At 36.5% G+C, this 23,345-nt stretch overlaps 1 protein-coding gene across 4 annotated transcripts in view; it reads left to right on the top strand.

Moving 5' to 3' along the window:
- Positions 1 to 23,345, top strand: part of LOC117178065 (fibroblast growth factor receptor substrate 3) — a 128,203-nt gene that overhangs the window by 24,489 nt on the left and 80,369 nt on the right. For 2 of the 4 annotated variants that reach the window (XM_033369289.1, XM_033369288.1), the window contains one exon: positions 14,052 to 14,370. In XM_033369289.1, the coding sequence (XP_033225180.1) occupies positions 14,053 to 14,370 (318 nt within the window). In that variant the 5' untranslated portion in view covers position 14,052. Of the gene's footprint in view, positions 1 to 13,712; positions 13,813 to 14,051; positions 14,371 to 23,345 lie in introns of those variants that run through there. The other 2 variants (XM_033369290.1, XM_033369291.1) reach the window with 2 other exon arrangements.

The raw sequence follows: 23,345 nt of genomic DNA, 5'->3' as shown, positions 1-23,345 counted from the left end.
CCCCCCCCCCCCAGTTTTTGTCAAATGTCCACGTTTTGAGACCCCCTGAGTCCGAAAAACAGGTTTTTACGAACGTGTCTGTCTGTATGCCTGTCTGTCTATCTCTCTGTGAACACGATAGCTTAAAAAATGTATGGTTATTCATAGTATTCAAAAAATTTAACAATTGATCCTAATGAGTTTTTTCGAAAAATCAACAATTACTAGAGTGATAGCATTTTCAAAATAAAAAAAACTAAAATGAACAATTTAGGTTAAACAACGCACGATATGAGAAAAAGCCTGAAGAAGAAAAACATTGCTTTTTGAAAGCCCTACAAGATTATGATAACAACTTTTTCAATTTGGTCAAAAAGTTGAAAATTCTAAATTTGATTTGAAACCACTCTCTTTCTCTAACACTCATAGTAGTCAACAGTTTAGCTGGGTCGCTCCATCTAGTAGTACCTAGGAACTGGTTACTATATTGAGTCGAAGTTTCAGTCTCTACCAATAGAAGTCTAACTGGGTTGCTCCTTCAAGCAGTACCTGGGAATTTATTTTAGATGGGACTGAGTTTCCGAAAGAGGAAAGCGTAGAGTAAGTGGTCTGTGAACAGGAATGGATGGCCGACAACGGAAACCATCACCAGTAAAAATATTTTCTCTGCCACGACTGACGAGGAACGTATCAAAATGTACTATACTTATTCATTATAGAAACAACTTTTATAAACATATTTAAAGTTTGGCTATTTTTTGAGGAATAAACACAATTTGTCTACAGAATAAACTAAGAATGTTATTCCGAAGACCGTTTTCTATGTTGCTTCATAAATATACAAGAATTATTAATTATTCCAACAATTTTCCTAACCGAATTGAAGGCAGGGCTATTTTTAAACGAATAGGATCAGTTCAGTGGATCAAGAAAGAACGAAATCGCACTTACTCGCCATCTTCTTTCATGTTCTATTTCTCTCCTACATCCTTCTCATGCATGATCCCATGTTTCCTCTTTCCATTCAAAGATTCTGCACTTTTTGTTTTCTTTCTTTTCTCAATAAATCCCTTCCCTTACCTCGTTTCCCAATCTAAATCTGGCCATTCTGGTCTGTCTTCTCTCTTATCCCTTGATACTCCTTTCTTTTTTATCATCTTATACCATTGATTATATGTTGATTCTTCAACCATCCTCCCCACTTTCTATTAATTGTCTTTCGCTCTCCATTTCTTCAAATTTTTTATAGTTTATTCCAGTATCGTCTTCTATGTCTCTAGCATAAAAGAACTCTCTCCTTTCTTCTTTCCTCTCCTTTCCTCTACCTCCATCGAACACTTACTCGCTACTTTCTTCCCTTTCCCTCCCTTAGCTTCGTCGCAAATTTCCGTGCCTTCTTTCTCGCTCTAGTACTTGATTCATTTCTTTGCGCTTCTCTCATCATATATCTCGGCCTCCTCCAGTCTACCCCTAGCGTCCACCTTATATACCTATCTTATAAACTGTCAATCTCTTTCCTTTCTTTCCATCCCAATATCCCTGCTCCATAAGCTAATACCGGCCATATAATCGTGTTAAATAACCACATTCTCCTTTTCCGATTTCTTTCTAATCTTCTTTTTCATGTTCCCCATATCCGTTTTATTACCCCTGCTGCTTTTCTTATACTTTCTCTTACATGAGCTCTATGATTTTCATTTGCTCGCAAGGTATATTCCAAATATTTAAATTCTGTAACTTTTAACTTTACTTCCTTCCAGCTTCCCGTTCATTCTTTCTTTCTACCCCCTCTATTTCTAAAAATCTTGATCTTTTTTAATTTAAGTTAAACGTTTTTTCATCTACGTATTTCTGTAGTTCTGTAATTAAGCTCGCCATACGTTCTTCATCCCCTTTCACACGGAAAAAAATCTGGGTGGAGGCGGGTACCAGATAGCATAAAACCAATATTGTCCGCATAGGCTGGACCTCTATCGGTTCAAAAATGTAACTTTGGTGGTTCGATTCTTCGGGGGAGCGCTCGGTTCGACTAGCGAACGCACGATGTACCAGTGTCCAGATAACATTGATTCTGCGGATGCGGGGCCAGAGTAATCCCACACAAGGAACGAGTGCTGTTCAATGCTGGTATACCAGCAGTTTGGTAGCACAGCCCGCGAAGTGTTAGCGCATCGTGTAGCACTTCTGCCAACTTCTGGTATACCAGCATCAACAGCACGCGTTCTTCGCGTGGGATTACTCTGGTCCCGCATTCGCAGAATCAATGTTGCCTGGACATTGGTACGTCGTGCGTTCGCGAGATGAATCAAATGGGCCGCCGAAGAATTGAACAATATTATATCGTCAGTGTATGATAGTATATATATTTTTTCGTTCGCTGCCGTAACTCCTCCCTATTCTTTTCTTTTTATTTCTTCTTTCAAGTCATTCATTTCTGTCGTAATATACATACTGCATTTAATATAGTATAACTCATTATAATACTATCAATATTATTTATTGTCATACTGCTTATAAATATTATATCAACATTAGATAATTAATATTAATATCAATATTAATATTCGCTATCTCCAGTGCGTGATTCGGTTTGAAAAATTGCTCAATTGTGATTCTTGCGCGGTACCTGTGGCGTGGGACGCGCGGAGAATAAAAAAAGTTGTATAACTGTGGTTGGTGTACCGTAATAATAAGATGATTGGGAAAGCAAGGCTCGTCGATGTGAGAGTTGGGAATTCAGATTTGCGAAACTAATACTTGCAAGATTCGCAAGTGAAAGTTCTTAGAATTCAGAATTCTAAGCTCTCTCTTTTATATTGCATTAGGGTCGATCGTATTTATTTGTATTGTGTTTTGAAATTAATTAAAAAAATATCTATTGTTTTGTTTCAAATAAAAATTAGGTTTCTTATGTTTCGTCCCGGTCAGTCTTACTGGACTCGTCAGTAAAGCTATATGAATCAGTTCTACCTTATACATTTTAATTGATCTAAATTAATTATAATGTATTCTGTAAAAAAGTTGGTGTAAATGTACATCCTGCGACGATGGAAATTATTTGATCGATGTGGCACATATTAAATAAGTCTCATTCTGTAAAAATACATATTTTCCTGCTCAACCTGCTTCCGTCATGAAAAAATACATGCAGGACGTAAATTTTCCATCGTCGACCCTGAAATTACGTACGGATCGTAAGTCAACACACACAGACAAAATTATATTTTGAGGTTAGGTCTCCCTAAACTTTTCCCTCATGCTCAAACATCCTTTGTAGTTATTGACAATATGATTATATATAATTGTATAGTATTCAGGGTGCCACCAAACCAGGAGAACCTGGAGAAAACCGGGAGGATGCCGGGAGGGAAATATTACACCGGGAGCTTTCTCGCATTTCATAAGTTGCGCGTTTCGTATCGCCGTGTGTCCGAGCAACCAATCACGAAATCGGTAGTTACTTGGGATTGGTTGACCGCCCACATTACGTTTCGTGTACGAGCGTACTAGTTCGCATTTTAGACTGCTGTGGAGGTTCTGTAGTCTATAGACTGCCTAATGCTAAAATTTGTTAAAAAACTTGAAAAATAAAAAATAAATATTTGAAAGTTACCTGAATCTATAATCTTCTAAGTTAGTTAAAGTTTTAACAATCTATGATTTTATATTTATAGGGCTCTCCCTAATGATCATAAGTTATATTCCTAAATATAAATATAAGATGAAAATAATATCAAATGTTATACTATTAAAATACTTTACGTATAAATAGGTTGTGTTCAGCTTGCAAATAATTGTTAACTGAACTTGTTTCGGTGATGGCTCCAGCAGTAAGTGCTGTTCGATTTTGACATTCAAAACGTCATAAGCGGAGCTTCGACATATGGTAAAAAACCTTCTTAACACATTAGTGATTTTATTTTGCCGTCATATACTTTTGGTTGTGTTAAAATGTCTGATTTTGTGCCAAATAATCGTCATTTGCGGCAAGTGTTGATGCGTGAATATTCGGCGAAGCCGACGACGTAGAAATATGACCGGGCAGTGCCCGTGATTTTCTTCTCCTTGGATTGCTGTAATGAATCCATTTTTCATCAACCGCCACGATCGGATGAAGAAAACCCTTCCCTTTTTGCCGCTGAAGCAGTTTTTCACAAGCGAAAAAACGACACTCAAATGACACTCTAATGACAAATGACACCAAGCAATCGCTTAGAAATGGCTTCGCGGATAACTATTAATGCTAAAGCAAGCTATTCTTGCGTTTGGTACAGATCCTCATTGAGCAATGCCTTCAATTCAGCATCTTTGAAGGTTTTTTGGCATTTCTTCACGCGGACGGTCGTCAAAATTGAAATCATCGTCTTTGAAGCGACGGAACCAGTCACGGCACGTTATTTGACTTAGAGCAGCATATGACGCCAAAATAAAATCACTAATGTGTCAACACGGGTTTTTTTATCATATTTCTAAGCTTGGTTCATGACTCCCTCGCGATAGAAAAGCGCACATCGTGAAAAAATTTACATATACTTTCGTAGACTTAACGCCTCAAGTAAATTTATCACCCTGCTTAAACTAACTATTGTCCCACGCCAATCGAATAATTTCCATCATCAGACGTAGTAATTGTACAGTCCACTGTAAATAGAACAACCTTCCTTTTATTTATGTATTGTTACCTGAAGTGAAATCACACTAAGTTGCAAATAAGTACTGCAGTATCGTAAATTAATCAAGTTACATATTGTAATTTGAAAATACATTGTACGTATACTTAACAGCTGATTGTAAATATCACAAAATTTAACACTCAGAAAATCAACAAAATACTTTTAGCCTATTATTTTCGAATAAAGTAATAAATAAAATGTAATAATATAATTAAAATCTAATAATTAATATTATAATAAACATTATTATTCTGGGCTGAGACCGTAACAGCCCCTGACGCTTCCGTCCCTATGAGAGTTATACGTTTCCCCGCATTCAGAGGGCAGTGACAAAGTATATGGGTAGAAGTCTCATTATTCTTTCCGCAGGATCTTGACTTCATTCCTCCTGCGCTTGAGTAATTCCTTTGCTCGGTGAGAGTTTAGATTTGAGTCCAATAGCATTTTAGCCTGTCTGCAGCCACAGACCAAACCCAAACTCTTGACCACAAAATTACCCCGCTCCCTTGCCAACCTAACCTCACTTTCCCTATTGAGTCACACAAACTCCGCAAAATCTTCTCATCACCTATCACTGCACACTTTCTCATTACGTTCACCAAAATGCAAATCCAGTTACGAAATTTGCAATTACAAACATTCTTTGAAAATGCACATATGGCGGGCCTGTATTCATATGGTCAAAACACCAGCAGAGTTCCTCTTATACCTTGGTAATAACGCTTTTTTGGGATTTTTAGTGATCTCACAATATTCTCTTGTAAAATTTTGATGAATCCCTTCCATTATAATTTTTCATTAAATGGTAGTAAGCATGTATTATATTTGGAGGCGTTTTAAATCATAATGTAACATAATTGTATTTTGCGACGTTATTAATCTTTCCAAAACCTTTTATTTTTTATTAAAACGTGATTTTTTATTATCAGTCGCTACTTATTAATTCAATTTTGCGTTAAATCGTAGTAATTAAAATATGTCTAAAACTGTCCGATCTTACGACAGATTTAATTTTCTCTGTTCAGGAAATTGGTCCTGAATATCTGTATTGACAACACTCCTGATAGAGTGTCAAATCTGAAATTAAAGATTTTATTAGAGACTCTAACTATAATTAAAATTTTGAATGCTTTCGTATTTTAAAACGAAGATGTGGGACCACAAAAGCGAACAACAGAATTATAACTTTTGATTCTGAAGACTAGCGAATTACGATGTCGAAAATCCCAATCCATAAAATTCTTTTACTCCTTTCTTAAGTTTGAATGCCCAGAACTCTTTTTAGCTTACTTTATTCTATTATGCAAATTAGATTAGAACTGCATTTAGATTTGTGACCCTAGATAATTCATTGAATGAGATCTCGTGTTTAAACGGATTAAGAATCCAATCCAATTTCGAATTTATTTACAAATTTTAATCGCACATAACACATTGATTAAATGGGAGTTCTGAATTAATTTGATAACCAAGTAGCGTTCGTTAAGAAAGAGCATGGAAAATATTTTTGAGTTCCCGTATTCAAGATGGGTTAAAGAAAAATTATTTTCTTTAATTTCTTATGGATCGTTTGGGTTTCGCTCCATTTTATTTTTTTTATTTTTTTTATTTGCAAAAAAAAAAATAATAATAACGTCTTTATTCTGTAAGCGAGGCAAGGAGTCGATTATTGAGCCATCTTCCTTTATAGTCCATTCCTCTCCTAGATCCTTCCCGTATATGCTCCCATGTTTCCTCCTCCCATTCACCTATTCTGCACTTTCTGTTTTATTCTTTTTCTCAATGCATGCAATCTTTTACCTTGTTTCCCAAGCTAAATCTTGCTTTTCTGACCCACCTTCTCTCCCCTCGTCACTTTTCTAAATACTTTGGTACTGCTTTCGCTTTTATCTACTTTATTATATTTACTGTATTTGGATTCCTTAATTATCCCACATCTTTCTATCAATTGCCTTACCCTCTCCTTTTTTCCTAATTCTTCATAGTTTACTCCAGTCACGTCTTCTATGTCTCTAGCATTAAAGAAATCGTTCTTTTCTTCTTCCCACCTCGTTAATTCTATCGCCCTTCCTCTCCTCTCTTCTACCTCCATCAAACACTTTCTCACTAACTTCCCTCCATTTTCCGCCCTCAGCTTCACCTCAAATTTCCATGCTCTCTTTCCTGCTCTGGTACTTAAATTATCCCTGCGCGCTTCTTCTCACCATATATCCTGGCATCCTCTAGCTTCCCCCTTGTGTCCACCTTATATGCCTTTCTTGTAAAGTCTGAATATCTTTGCGATCTTTCCGTTCCTATATCTCTGGTCCATAACTTTATACCGGCTATACCAGCGTATCAAATAACCGCATTCTCCTTCTCAAATTTTCGTTGAACTTGCTTTTTCCTCTTCCCCATATCTTTTTTATTACGCCTGCTGCTTTTTTTGTATCCTTTCTCTTATACTTCTCTTATATTTTTCACAAACTAGCTTGCGAAAGAATGTTCAGACCATATTGAAGTTTTAATGATCTTGATACGTCCATCAAGGTCACACCTTACCTATGACCGGACTACACTTTTTAACGTAAAGTTTTCCGCTCTTTCGATTGCCAATGTCAAAAATGGGCCATTCCATTTACAAAAACAAAAGGTGACCTTGAAATAACCATGATGGTCAAGGTCAAAGCTAAGGTCAACACTGGATTCCTCGTTGAAAGTTACTGCAAGAAAGACCTCAACCTTCTACAAGAAAATACATCCCAAATATTTAAACTCTTTTAGTTCTTCTTACTTTATTCCCTTCAATCTCCCCGTCCATTCTTTCTTTCTTCCCCTTCCTTTTCTAAACGTCATTATATTGATCTTTTTTACATTGAAATTCAACTTTTTCCCATCTAAGTATTTCTCTAATCCTGTAATTTAGCCATCCATCCCTTCTTCATCCTCTTCCATGAACACTATATCGTCTGCGTGTGCCAGTGTATATATCTTTTCCTTCCCTATCCTAACTCCTCCTAAACATTTTCTCCTCACTTCTTCCAAGTCTAAGATTAGTATAATCTGTAAAAGTGGGCTCTAAAAACATCTTTGCCTTACTCCTCTCACCAATCAGAAACTATCTTCTACTTCTTCCTCTCCAACACTGAATAAAAATCTGGTGTAAATTTACATCCTGCGACAATGGAAATTATAAGTTCGGCGTGTCACCTAGTAAATAAGCTGAATTCTGTAATAATACATATTTTCCTTCTCAACCTGCGTACGCCATTAAAAAAAACATGCAGGACGTAAAGGCCATAGCCGGGTAATCATGGGTGGTCTGCGTTGGGAGATATTCGGTTCATATTTATATGGTAAGTTGGTCCCATTATGAGACTAATTTACCCTAAGTGCCAACTTCAAAAAAAATTTGTTACAAAAGTTATAAAATTTTTTCGAAAAATAAAAAATGTCAATTTTCTCGAAAATGGCTTAATAAATGTTGATGGTTTAAATATATATTGTACAAGGTATCACAGCAGTTCTAAAAAAAATCAAGAGTCAATTCTGGCAATTAGAAATAAGAAAAAAAATTTTTTGGAATTTTGAAAAATAAAATTTTTAATGAAAACTTTTTTGCACCGCCGTAATTTTTTTCTTAAAAAGTGACTCTCGACCCTAGTAACAACATATATTGTCCCCAGCATGATACCAATGGGGCTTCACAGTGAAAAAAAAAGAAAATTGTGTTGTTGCCACCTAAAAAGCATGGTATTCTATTGAAGCAAGGGGTCTTCCTAATTTCAAACTCGTGGATTTCTTAAATTAGCATCAGTTGTAATTATAGATATGATATTGCATAGATTTTACTTTGAATCTTGTATTTTCGTTCTTTTCTGGTTGCTATTACATACGCCATACACGTACATACTACATACGCATATTGTATACGATAAACGCAATATGCGTTCTTACTTTGTAAGAAAAAAATTAAGGCGGTGCAAAAAAGTTTTCATTAAAAATTTTATTTTTCAAAATTCCAAAAAATTGTTTTTCCTATTTCTAATTGCCAGCATTGACTCTTGATTTTTTTTAGAACTGCTGTGATACCTTGTATAATATATATTTAAACCATTAAAATTTATCAAGCCATTTTCGTGAAAATTGACATTTTTTATTTTTCGAAAAAATTTTATAACTTTCAACGAGGAATCCAGTGACCATCATGACCTTCATGATCAAGGTCACACGATGGTCACTATTTAATGTACATTGTTTAAGTAAGTAAGTAGGGTGGGAGCATGATTTTCACAAGCTAGCTTGCGAAAAAATGTTTAGACCATATGGAAGTTTGAATGGTCTTGATACGTCCATCAAGGCCACACGTTACATATGACCTGACTACACTTTTTAACATAAATATGTAAATATATATATGTATATATTCTCAATCACCTCCATTTCTTTTCTAAACCCTGTCTGATTTGGTGGCTTTATCTTTTTTTCTTTAACCTCTTTCTTCAATCTCTTCGACAAAACAGTTATATATACTTTATACAGTTTTGGCATCAGCGTCACACCCATATAATATTTAACCTTCTCCTTTGACTTTCTTCACTATTGGCGCCATTACTCCTTCTTTTCATAACGCTGGCCATCCATCTCCTCTCCATACTCTTATATGTATACATTATCCATGCCCATTCCTTTAGTTCCGTCCCTCCATATTTCCTTATCTATACTAGGTGACTTTCCATCTTTGATTATTCCTAACACCTTGACTATTTCTTCCCTCGTTATGTCCTCTCCCTTGTCTCTTTCTCTACCATATTTTCCTCCCTTTCTTACTTTTCTCTCTACTCTTCCTAGCAAATCCGAAAATTATTTTTTCCATTCTACCATTTCAATATCTAGGTTTACGCTTTTTCTTTTTTTCTTTCTCTATTTACTACCTTCCAAACATCTTTTTCCGTCCTAGACTTCTCCGCCTCTTCCTCAAACCTTTTATTCTTTCCTCTTTCTTTTGATCAAACAACTCAGTATACTCCTTTTTTCCTTCTATATTCTTCTCCATTGATTTTTTCTTTTCTCCATTCGCTCAATTCCTTTCTGACCTACTTCTTTTTCACTTTACAATCCTCATCCCTTCCACTTCTATTCCACCCTTCACTAATTTCATTTTTGTTTGTGCACTTTAGTCCTCTTTTCATTTCTCCTATCAATTTTTCCATTTCCTCGTCCACATTTCTTTCTCAAATTTTGATATTTCTGATCTTTTTTCTGAATGGTTCTCTTCTTTGCTTCGACCAATCTCCTTTTCCTACACTTTTTACCTTTGCTCCCTTATTATTCATATTGCTATTGCTTTTTTCAACCTCTAATGTCATTATTAAGGGAAAGTGATCCAAATCAATATGATCTCCTACATCCAGTTTCTTGACCTTTTCTCTTACCTCATCATCCACCATCATATAATCAACTACCGTTCACCTTTCTCCTCCTGTGTGTATAAAATCTCCTTTCTCATCCCCTTTTATAGTTTCGTTTGAAGTAAACCATTTCAACTCCTCCCGGCTATATAAGAACTTCTTTCCCTTCCCATTCAGTACGTTATCTTTGGATTTTCTTATTCTCTCTTCTCTCCATTTCCTTCCTCCTCTATCGCTTGTTCTCGCATTGAAATCCCTATCTATTATAAGCCTAATCTCTTCTTTATTTTCTTCCATTATTTCTTTCATCTCCTCTGCTTTCTTTGCATATCACCGTTCACACAAACCACCATTATCTTCCACTTCTCTCCTCCCATCTTTACCTCTTCTGCGATTAATCCTTCTTTTTGTTCTTTCCTCTCTTTTTTATCTTTTCCTGATATACATTCGTTCTTCACTCCCATCACCATTCCCCCCATTGCTCTGCCATTGTTATTCTTCCTCTTTGCCTTTTGAACATGCCATTTGTAACCTCTTGGTAATCATCCCCTTACTCTTTCCCATCCCCTTTCATCTAGCCACATCTCCATCATTATTACTATATTCCACTGTGTCAAATTTCTCATAGAATCCCTATCCTTTCTCTCCAATCCTGCTATATTCGCGTAACATATTTTCGATTCCTCGCCATATTCGTTTCTTGTCTGTTTTTGCTTTTTACTATTTCATATCTTCCTATCTCCCGTTCCTTAATATCCTAGTTTCCCGACACCTCATTTCTTACTATCTCTTCTCATTCTTCATCTTAATCCCAACACACTCCTCCGTCTATGTGTATTCTCCTATACTTAACCTATGTTCGCTTTCCCTTTTTTTCTTTCCTCTTCTGCTATTTTCCTTAACTTATACTGCATCTTCCTTTCTACCCACGTCAAATCATCTTCTATTCTCTTCAAGCTTCCATATGACATCCTCTTCTTTTTCATCACTTCCATCTTATGTTTCCATTTCTTTAGATTCATCAGTACAATTATCTCCCATATTCGCTCTTCCATCCCTAGACTTCGCACTTCCTTTAGCTTCTTCCCCTCTAATCTTATAACCTGTATGACTAGGTTTCTTTTTCTTCCTTCCCTCTCTTTCTCTTCTATTATTTGTTCTATTTTTCTTAGCCATTTCTTCTCCGTATTTCCACTCTCGCCCCCTTCAAACATCCGGTTCAAGCTTCTTTTTTCTGTATAATCCCTTGCATCTCCTCTTCCTTTTTATTATTATCTTCCTGCTTCTCTAGTTTTTGTTTCAATGACTGTATCCTCTTCTCAAACTGTTCCCTGATTTCTTCCCATTTCTTTGCTAAGTTCAGCCATTTCCCTCATAATTTATTTCCTTATTTGCTCTCCCCTTTTCTTCTGCTTTTCTTTATAAATCCCCATTACATTCATCATAACTTCGCGAATGTCTTTCAGTCTTTCCTGTTTCATTGGATCTTGAATTTCATCTCCGTTTTCTTCAGTCCCCTTGTTATTATCACTCTTCTCTACAAAACTATGCTTTTCCGGCGGCGATCTGAACATTTTTTGATATTTTAAGCTTGAACCTGTATCGTACTTCTCTTCTCTGCTGCCACTTTTCCCTCTTTTCCTTTTGATTAAAGCCTCAATCGATCCCACACATTTTGCTCTCAATCTCTCAATTTCCACAGTCAGATTGACAGACCCTTGTCAATCTCACAATCCCTCAATTAATCTCTCACAAACAAACCCTTCTAACCACTTCTACAATCCACTCACCTCAAATTTCACCACAAATAATGTACTGTTTGATTTTATCACCTTTCTCATCAGTTTTAGTCCAGGCATCTAGTACTTTTACGTCGTATTAAGTAGATAATGCGCGTTTTTGTTTGTTTCTTAAACGGTTCATTAAGGGGTCCTGATTAAAATTCCAAGTTTTCTAGAAATGTGACCCGCGCTTCCGGCAGATATTAAAAAAAAAGTTCCAAAAATAATGTTTGTCTAGACTCACTTGCCACATTCCAGTTTAGAGCCAAATGTTGAGCACCAAAATTAAACTAGATGAAATTCTAAAAAAGTTCATAGAAAAAAAAACTCCTATCTTCAATAGGTGCCGAGTTATGGTCCTTTAAACTGAGGCAGCATATTGTTGACAGAATAAAGGTACTATTTGACGCTAAGAGAAGTCTAGAGCGGAAGGAGAGGTGGGTCAGAGAAAGCCTACAATTTTTCTCTGACGCATCTCGATTCGGCCAAGATCTGCCAATTACTGTCGACCATCCGTTCAAACCAGAGGAGGTCAAAGCATTATGGAGAAAAGTCTACGAAATCTAGCATCCACTGGAAGAAGACTCAACAAACATAAATAGCTTTACGGAGCTGTGTAATGTCCCCATTGCATCTGTAGAAGACTGCCCACCTATCACTGCCGTGAAGGTAAAGCAACTATTAAGTCGCATGAAGAACTATTCCGATCCGGGACCAGATGATATCAAGACTTTCTGGTCAAAGATGTTTCCTTCAACTCAGCAGCATCTAGCCCGCATTTTCACCTCATATTTAAAGTCGGATTAGCCTATTCCGGAGTGGTTGGTGGAAGGGCGCACAGTACCCTGTCAAATGTGTGCAGTTTGTCGGGAGAACCTGCTTATCGGTAGAATTTTCTGTAAAGACGCAGCATCCTACCAGTTCATCCGCACATCGTGAGCTGCATATAGAAATTAATGCCATTTTGGAAAACCAGATTTACTATCTCTTCTGAAAAAAATCGTGCTACAACTAACCATGTCACCTTTCAGATAGCTGTATTTCAGGACGACACCATGAGCCTATTCTTCTTTTGCCTCACATTATTACCACTATATCTTGCAGTTTGCCATTCCGAAGGGTACTTTTGTGGCAAACCAAAAAATCGAATGCATTAGGGTAATCATGTGTTTTACATCAATAATCTTAAGATCTATGCTAATAATGAAAATCAACTACACCTAGCTCTAGGGGTTGTCAAAGAATACTCAGGAGATTGGAATAGAGTGTGGTTTAGAAAAATGCGTCAAGGTTTATTTGAAGCGAGGGAAACTTAGTGTCATCTACGCAAACCCTGAGCTCGTCGATAGAAGCGCTATACGATATCTCAGCGCTGAGGAGGCCTATAGATACCTGAGCGTGCCACAGAATTGCATTCAGGATGGAAGATCTATAAAGGATACTTTTTGGAATAGATAGAAACGTCTTATCGGGCAGATTTGATCTTCCGAATTTTCGGCAAAGAACAAACTTTCTGCAATGAACATGATTGCCGACCCGATAGTACTCTATTCATTTGAAGTGGTTCCATGAACGAAGGACGAACTCAGATCCCTCGATATATTTTACGCAATAGTATATTCCCACCGCATTTTCTAATTTCTCGTGTATCATTGAATTGATCCTAGTCGATTCTTCTCATTTAAAAAAAAAAGTATGTCAGCAGTCATGTGCTGATCGTATATTAAGGTAGTTTAAAAAAGCCTTCGGATAGAGTTCTCTTCTAAATTAGGCATATGTTTTCTTTCATTCTTACTTGGAATAACATTATTTAAATTTTAAGGATTCTCTCACAACTTGCACTAAGACCACCTAAGTCTGAACTATAGCCCTAAATGTGATGACTGTTTCTAGGGGATAGCAGACCTGTTCAAGTACTTGCATTGTTGTAACTTGGAGTGTCTGCTGCGTCAGCCCTAGAGCAAAGTGAACCGGACAAATACAAAATATGTACGTCTTATGATGATTTGGAAAATGGAAATTATTGCCTATGAGGCTTCGAGCGAATATAAAGTATAATATATGATGAGGCAGGGAAATGTAATTTATATTTAAGAAGTTATAACGTCCATGTTATTAGTCCAAAAGAACGCATTTATTAAATACATATTTGATTTTTTTAAATTCAGTTGAAAAAATTTCAGTCTTATATTTCCAATTTTAAAAACGAATCTTCTAAAATATTTTAGAATGAGAAGAATGGGTTGCATCAATAGCCGAGCCGACATTAATGAACTCCGCCCAAATATCTTTCAAGTAATGAATGTGGATGATTTGGGCAATTTAATCACACCCGGTCGGCTAGAAGTTACTGATTTAGACATAGTACTGCATCAACGAGGAAGGCAACTTGTAAAGTGGCCATTGCGCTGTTTAAGACGCTATGGATACGACGCGGAAATATTCAGTTTCGAATCAGGGAGGCGATGTCCCACTGGACCAGGCATATATGCTTTCAAATGCCACAGAGCTGCACAACTCTTTAATCTCGTGCAAACGAATATACAGGTAAATAAGTATGCGTATAAAATTTCATAATTTGTCGTTCAACAGAAAATTACTTCTAAGCGAAAACTAGAACATGCAACATTCACATTGCCTCGCTTTCCTCGTGTGTCTTATCTCTTTTTCGGCTTGTTTCTTGTCTTGTGTACCTTTTTGCTCACAAGACCTTCTTTTCTCTTCCTTGATTTATTCAGTTGAACATATTATTATTTTTTTAATCCTGCTTATTTAATTGATATCGCTGATAAAAAAAGTCTGTCTTTGTATAATACTACAATATTTGCATAAAAAATTTATTTACTACAATACTATTACTACCATACTAGATGTAAGCATACCTCTCCTCCTTTTTCGCCCCCACTTCCCTTTTTCATTTTTCTAGTTGGCTTAGTCATTACATAATCTTTACCTTTTTCTTCTCGTCATAAGTCTTCCCTATTTTAATGAAGAAGGTACTATTTGCATGGAGACATTTAAAGGTCCATAAACCCTTTTAAAGATCTTTAAAATGCCTTGGAAATTCTTTAAATTGTTTAAAACACTGGAAATAATAATCTATAAAATCTATACATACCTTCCGAAATACTAGTAAATTTTTTCAAACACCACGAAAATTGATTTATATCCCTTAAAGCCATGAAAATCTGTGAAAATTCCTTGAAACTTTGTAATCTTTCTAAAATGTTTTAGAATATTTTAAAATTCCCTAATCCTTTTATATCTCTTGCAATTTGTTAAACTCTTGAAAAGACTTTAATTTTTTTAAATATCCCGAAATCTTTTAAACCTAGTCAAATCACTTAAATGATTAAAATAAATTTGAAATTCCTTAGAATCCATTAAGTAACCCAAAATTCTTCAAATCTATGCAATTATCATTTAGATCTCCTGAAAGAGCTTTAAAATCTTTCAAAATACCCGAAAGAAAAGTGACTAAAGTAATATTTTTACTTAAATATGTTACTATATTGACTTTATCTTTAAAACGTGACTAACACTATTCCCTAATTTCCAGGTATTTCCCGACTAATCAAACAATTAATGAGATCTTCACAAATTGTATTTTATCCGCATAAATAAAAAATCAATTAAAAATATAATCAACATTCGCAATGGCTTTTTTGCGACGCTATGCTGATCTTCAACTACACCATTAGTGTAGAAAACCATTTTTCATAATCAGATTTAGTCCAAATAATCACAAAATTTACATATAGTATCATAATGTAGTACTTTGTATTGCAGCCTGTATATTTTTTGTGATTTTCAAACCAATTTTATCGACAATTTTGGTTCAAAAACTTACTAACAAAATTTTTACGATAGCAAATATAATTGTTTCTATTGAAGCTAATAACGCTCTGGGAAAAACACGATTTTTCTCGAAAATTTGTTTTACAACATTTTCCTGTCAAAATTTTTACAGAAACAAAAATTTCTTCTAAGAATAATATGATAAGAAATCTTGAAACCTTGCTGAAACACGACATTTGCTGAATTATTATTAAATCATTTGTGAAAAAAATTTACAGACGGACGGAAAAGTGTCGTTGACGTTTTCCCCATTTTTGAAAAATCCTGTTAAGTTTCTGAAATTGCATCACTAATCAACAATTCATAAGCAATGTTAGAGAAACATTTTCATTAATTGAAACGTGAACTTTTATATAATTATAAGACCCTGAACTTATCAAACGGATACGTAAACTTACTACAACTCATCGATTTTGTATAGGTATTTCAACGCTGCCAAAATATTCTGCGAATGGTTAAGAACTGAACGATAACCCTTTGTTAATAGATAGGAATAATAATATTATCGAAATAATTGGAGCAAGGAAAAGACAAGTTTTGCTCCGCGGTTATATCAAGTAATTCTACCTTTATTTGAGCTCTGTCTTCATTCAAGAATCAACATGTGTCTGTATTTCTTAGCATCCCGTGGATACCATATCAAATTGCTATTTAAATGCACAGTCCCTCTTGGCTCATTTACTAGAATTTAAACATTTCTTCAACTCGCATTTTTACCTTATTATAGTTGTTTCGGAGACTTGGTTTATACCTAATTTTCCTTTCAGTACGATAGCTATGGACAGTTACACCCTGTTTTGTAGGGACATATATGCCAGGAGGCGCAATTAGACAAATAGAAAAATGAAATATTTGGCGTCAGTAGTTCACTCTTTCAGTCTGTAAATAATGTCTCATATTTCCACTCAACACACTGATACATCCAGTACTGTAATAGATCTTCTAGTAGTAGATAATTTGGATAAGGTTTTCTCCCACTCACAACACTGTTTCTTTTCTACCAAACCATAAACTTCTCATTATTAATTAGAAATTCACTATAAACAATGCCACTTCCACACTTCAGTCTGCTATCCGTAATATAAAGAAAATACAAGAATCTAAGTTCCTTGATCATTTCTCGACATATGATTGGGATAAAATTTATTTAGCGAATGGCGTCTACACTAAGCCTTCTTTGCTTACTACATATTTCACCCCAGAATTTAATAATTTTGCCCCCTTATACATATACTACATATGCAAAAAAGACTCATCTTGGTTCACGGCTAAGATTAAAAAAGTAATGAAGGAATGTGACAAAAAACGACTTCTTACTAGAAGAACAAAAATCAGCAGGCACAATCTCGCAAACTCAGGAACTTAGTCCAAACCAAAATACGGGACTTTTAATCAGTACAATTTTAATCCGATTAGAAACAGGAAAAATCATAAACCTATGGCTTCTCCTGGGAATTATTAGTCAAATAACTACTAAATAATCATGTGACTCTAATTCGGACCCCAATGATCATTATAAATTTTTCACTACATGACCTACAACTTCCATATTTACATAACCCCACCCTATTCTGTTCATTACTATTTTCGATGTTTTAGACTTCTTTTTCTCAGACATATCTCCTGAATTACTCTTGGAGCATCTCCTTAAAGTGAAGTTTAATGCCATTTGTGACGATGCCGTTTTCATTACAATGATCCATTTAGCCCAAACTAGAATATTTTTCTATTATTTTATACATACAAAGGGTCCGCGGTCTAAACCTATTAACTGACATTTTTTTCAAAATTTATTTGTTTGTATTTTTGGAACATTTTTGATATGCAGTTAATATCCTCGTATACTTTCAGGCCATTTTAGATGTTGTCATCTACAGATCGCTATAAAAATAAGGATTCAAATGTTATAAAACTAACGTTTATAATTTTTCTCTAGTAAATGAACTAAAACATTTTACAGATTTAAAATATTGAAAATTTCAAAATTAACAACGATTTTCCGTCGCACTGTAACATTTTCGAAATGTCAGTTAACAGGTTTAGACCGCGGACTTTCAGAAAATAACATCCCTCCAGTTTGAGATTACTCCTGATGCCTGGAAAAAGATTGTGATCCGACCTTTACTTGAAGTCTTTAACCCTTTGCCTCATCCACACAACTAGAATGTATATTCCATCAACAGCTGATTCCATATATTAACACCAAGAATTTAATCGCCTCAGTGTCTACAATTGCTCTTACTTGAAAAGTCTTAATTTTACTCTTTATTTAATTTTCTCTAGCTAGAACTTTTAATAGAAGAAATGGGCCCACGACAGCGATAATGGCCGATCCAATATGGTGACGAGAATACAAAAAAACGGCTCGATTTGCATCAATCTCGGTAATTGCGGGTTTTTGGAGTCGCTGAATCAGAATTTGAATTTTGACTGCACTTTCGTGTTCAGTGACCCCAAAACCCCGTAAGTACCAAGATTTATCCAAATATAGCTGTTTTTTGTATTTTAGTCCGCCATATTGGACCCGCCATTTTGTATTTCTGAATTTTGACTTCATATGCGGATTCAGCGACCCCAAAAACCCCAGTATACAAATTTTCGGAATAACAAATTTTCCTGTCATTTTGGGAACTTTCTGTCGAATTCTCTCTGCCAACGAAGGGGTTAAGTAGATTTTTCCGCTTATTAAAATAATAGGAACGGCGCCAGCTAGCTAAACAATTGCCATGTGCTTTCTTAATCCGGCTTTCAGGAGTGAAGACTCGAGATAGATTAGATTTGATGCATTTTGCTCAATTTTGATATTGAAGTCAAGGGCAAGTGTTTCAGCAGCTTCCTCCACGATTTTGCACTGAAAGTTCGTTGACAGTTCGGAAGACCAAATCTGCCGGATGAGACATTTGTACCTGCTTCGAAGAGTATTCCTTATATATTTCACATCCTGAATGAGAATCGGTGGCACGCCCAGGTATGTATAGTTCTTTCCAGCGCGAAGGTGTCGTATAGCGCTTCCGTCGACGAGCTTCCGTCTTTCAGGATGTCATTCAGTTTTCCTCTCTCCGAATAGACCTTGGGACCATTTTTCCAACTCAACTTCCATTCCAATATTCCTTGACAATCTCTAGAGATAGATGTAGTCGCTTCTTAGATTTAACATAGATTTTTAAATCATGCATGTAAATACATGAGTGACCTTATGCTTTCTATTTCCAAGTTTTCCGCAAAAGTATCCTTCGGAAAGGCGAAGTGCTAGATATAGTGGCAATAATGTGGGGCAAAAGAGAAGTGGATTCATGGTGTTGCCCTGAAATACACCTCTGAAAGGTGACGCTGTTAGTTGCCACACGATGTTTTCCAGATGAGATAGTAAATCTGGTTTTCCAAAGCGGCACTAATCTCTCTATGCACCTTACGATGTGCGGATGCACCTTTAAGCTTTCCAGGAGACATGATAAGTCTATGGTCTTTGCAGATACATCTATCAACGAGCATGTGCTCCCGAGATCTTCCTACGCCTTTCTTTGAGCCTTGTTGTTCGTACATTTTTTTCCACAAAGATCCTATTGTCCGAACAACCCTATCAGTTATGATAGAAGTAAATATCTTATACATTGTGTTTAGACAAGTAATTGGCTCGTAATGCTTCGGGTCAGCTAAATTGCCTATCTTTGGCAGGAGTACTGTGCGCCCTTCTACCAACCACACTGAAATAGACTCTTTCGACTTTAGATATGAGGTGAAAATAGGGGCCAGATGATGGGAGTCCTTGAAGAGTTGAGATGTGTCAGAGAAAAACTGCTTGCGTTTCTCTGACCCGCCTCTCCTTCTGCTCTAGACTTTCCTAGCGCCATATATTACTCGTATTCTGTAAAGTTATATGCTGCTTGATGTCCAGCAGCTTTGAGTTGCTTAGTGTGTGATAACGGATCCGCACTTCGCGCGCAAACTGTCGAATCTTAGCGGTAATATGGCGGTAATATTTCGGATTCTTCGGAAAAATCTTCTCGAAGCTCAGCATCCAGTTCAGCTAGATCTTTGAGCTGGAGAGAAATCTGAATGTTGATGTTTTTCTGGGTCCCTGGAGCCTCGCTCTTCCTCTATTGGGTGTCTACTTGCGGTCGGCTTCGGTGTCGCCTCTCTTTTACTGTAGCCGGATTGTTCTGTCTGCGGTTGAGTGAACGCTCCGCTTATATAACGCCCTTTTCGGAGTTCCTCGACGCGGTTTCGCAGTCCTTTATGTCAACATTAAATCCGTCTTGATTGGCTCCCCCAACTCTAGGATAGTCGGCATTGATGTCCGATCCATTTTCGGAAGCTCTGTGCTTTCGATGTTTTGGAACCGCACCTACTAAAACTATGTTTGGTGTTGTTACTGTTCTTCCCATGAACAGCTAGGGAAAAGAGTTCGTCCATCTTCGTAGACACCTGCATGCAAGAATAAGGCTGCATACTCTAAGAGGTCACCTGGTGTCCTTGAGTCACCGTTTGAGACACCTTACTCAGGTGCCATTCAGCTTTCGGCATGCTTGTTGAGGCTGCTACACAGAAAAAAAGGACTTAATTTAAGTCGAAAATTCGGCTTATTATAAGGTGTCACAAAAAGAAGCATAGACAATCTGAAATTAAGAATTATATCTGAACATTAAATTAAGGGAATATACAAGTTGAGTTCAAAATTGTAAGAAAATACAGGGTGCGGTCTAAAATCTTCAGACAATTGCGTTCCGTAATGTATTAAAAGGGCGCTCATCTGGTGAAGTAAAAAGTTTTGTAATATTTTAATTATTTTGATGAGTTTAATAATCCAAATATTGGCTGACAACTGGAACTAATTTTGCTGCAGCACTTTTTTTTAAATCCGTGAAACGGAAACTCCACGAATTATGGAAACATAGTTTCATAGATGTAGAGTAGCGCATGCGTTCTGTAACTTCCTGCAAGGTAGTACGAACCTGAAATTCAGGAAAGGTATATTCCTTTATTTTAGGTGACGAAAGCCTTACAGGTTATTTTAGGTTGCCTTCAACTTACTTTCAGAAATGAATATTGAAATTTAGGAGGATACTTTACTTTATTTCAGTAGAGAAATGCTGATTTCTCATTTAAGAAAAGTTAGTGTTTTATTCAAGCTAGTTTGTACACTTAAATTCAGGCACTTCCTTAATTCAAGTCAAATCTGAAATTAAGTCGAATATAACTTTAAGTATTTATTTTTACTGTGTACGCTTGCCTACCTCTTGGAAACTGGATATATGCGTGGGGGTGTCTCTTTCTGATTCGCTCCTCTAGTCCCCTCCAACTTCTTTATCCATTCTTCCCCTGATGCATCCTCCCCTAGAATCTTTACCACATTCTCTTGCCAGTTTCCTTTATCTTCCATTCTTCTCCTACATCCTTCCCATATATGCTCCCATGTTTCCTCTTCTTATCCACAGATTCTGCACTTTCTGTTCTCTTTCTTTACCCATTAAATCCCTTCTCTTACCTCGTTTCCCAATCTCAATCTTGCTATTCTTGTCCACCTCCTCTCTCCCCATCCCTTTTCTAAATACTTTAGACCATCTTGCTTTTCTTTTCTTAGATCACCAGCGACTCCTTTTGAAGCATAATTCCTTAAACATGTCGAAAACAGCAGTTGGATGGTTTAAATCGTATCTGAACAGGGTATTTCATAAAGTTAAAAATGGAGAGGTTCAAGTGTCGGACTGGGTGTGATCAAGTGTGGTGATCCTAAGGATTCCATCCTTGAATATATTCTTTTCTACACTCCAGCAATTAAAAGAAATAAGAGTCAATTGTCCACCTCTACTTGTATACTTCTGATTAAAAGAATCATATTGTCTTTTTGTCTATGGTTGCATCATATATGGTGAAATTGCTGAGGATCCCAATTTTAAACTAGGATGTGCACTTACCGCATATGTCAGACTCCTATAACCGATTACTTCATTGTTTCATCGCCTTCCAGTACACTGTTACTTCTTTCCATGGACGTTTGGAGGTATTTGCCATGTATACTTTCCTGTCGTTCTTTTTTCAAACTTCTACTTTCATAGCATGGGCTTTTTGAATGTCAGTAATTCCTGAAACTTTTTACCAGTCTTTTTCCTTTCCTTTTCGAAAACTGGCTACTTCCTATGGTGAAAGCAGTATTTGGTTAATGGGGCCAGTATACGCCTTCCCTTTTCGGAAAAATTATTTGGCATCATCTATGGATTCTATAAGATGTGACTTCTTTGAGTTTTGATTACTTGGAAAATGTTTTACCAAGCCGGCAACGCCATAACAGGGTTCTTTGCATGCCCATTTCTCAGGATTCGAATGTTCCATAATTTGCACAGTGCGATCAATTGCCAATAAAGCGTGTGAAGAATTATGCTTCTTATTATCGGTCATTACTGCAGCAGATTTGGCTTCTGCACCTCGATAGAAAAGAGCAGTAAATTTGGATATCTGATCATTTGTCAAATGATTAGTTTGAAATGCATCTTTTACCATTAACTTCCAATCCTCAGCAAAGTCACACTGCATTGTTAAATGATTTGAAATACTCTTAGCGCGATCTTTCTTCTCTTTGAGTATTTTTCACGTATATGTGAACATTCGATTTTCCTGTCCAGGTTGCTAATTCCTTGACAAAGCTGTCAATAGAGATTGTTCTCTTATCTAAGTCAACTTTGGTCCAAATCGCAAAAGCAATGTCATCTGAACCAGTTTCCTGTAAGTACTACTGATTGAAGCGTAATGCTTCTACCTCCTGGAAATTCTTGGCAATCTCTAAGCTGACAATCTTCGATTACAAGACAGCACTTTAGGAAAGATTTCATCCCGAATATTTTTTGATATTAGCTTCACCAGAGAGAAATAGAGAGCCACAATGCATTAGAAATATCAGTTGATAGAAAAATTGCGGAAGACCAAATCTGTCCGATGGGACGTTTGTATCTGCTTCGGAGAGTATCCTTTATAGATGTCACATCCTGAATGCGGCTCTGTGGCACGCCCAGGTATGTATAAGTCTCTTCAACGCAAAGGTGTCGTATGGCGCTTCTATCAACGAGCTCAGGATCTTCAGGGATGCCATTAGGTTTTCCTCGCTTCAAATAAACCTTGGCGCATTTGTCTAACCCAAATTCCATTCCAATTTCCTTAGTATATCGTTCGACAATTCCCAGAGCTAGCTGCAGTTGCCTTCTGTTTTTAGCATAGATCTTAAGATCGTCCATGTAAAATACATGAGTGACCTTGTACTTTCGATCTGCAGGTTTGCCGCACGAGTACCCGTCGGAATGGCGCAGTGCTAGAGATAGTGGCAATAATGTAAGGCAAAAGAGGAGTGGGCTCATGGTGTCGCCCTGAAAGACACCTCTCTGAAACGTGACCTTGTTAGTTGTCACACGATTTTTTCCAGATGAGATAGTAAATCTGGTTTTCCCAAGCGGCATCAATCTCTCTATGCACCCAACTATTTGCGAATGAACCTTTAAGATTTCCAAAAGACAAAAGACGCCTTTCTTTGAGCCTCGTTGTTCATACATTTCTTGCCACACAGGTTCAATTGTCCAAACAATCCTATCATTTAGGATAGCTGTGAATATCTTATAAAGCGTGTTCAGACAAGTTATTGGCCTGTAGTTCTTCGGGTCAGCTAAGTTGCCTATTTT

This window comes from Belonocnema kinseyi, chromosome 8, assembly GCF_010883055.1.
Source record: "Belonocnema kinseyi isolate 2016_QV_RU_SX_M_011 chromosome 8, B_treatae_v1, whole genome shotgun sequence".
NCBI lineage: Eukaryota > Metazoa > Arthropoda > Insecta > Hymenoptera > Cynipidae > Belonocnema > Belonocnema kinseyi.
The sequence above is the reverse complement of the archived record's forward strand: the minus strand, read 5'-3'. Positions and strand labels throughout refer to the sequence as shown.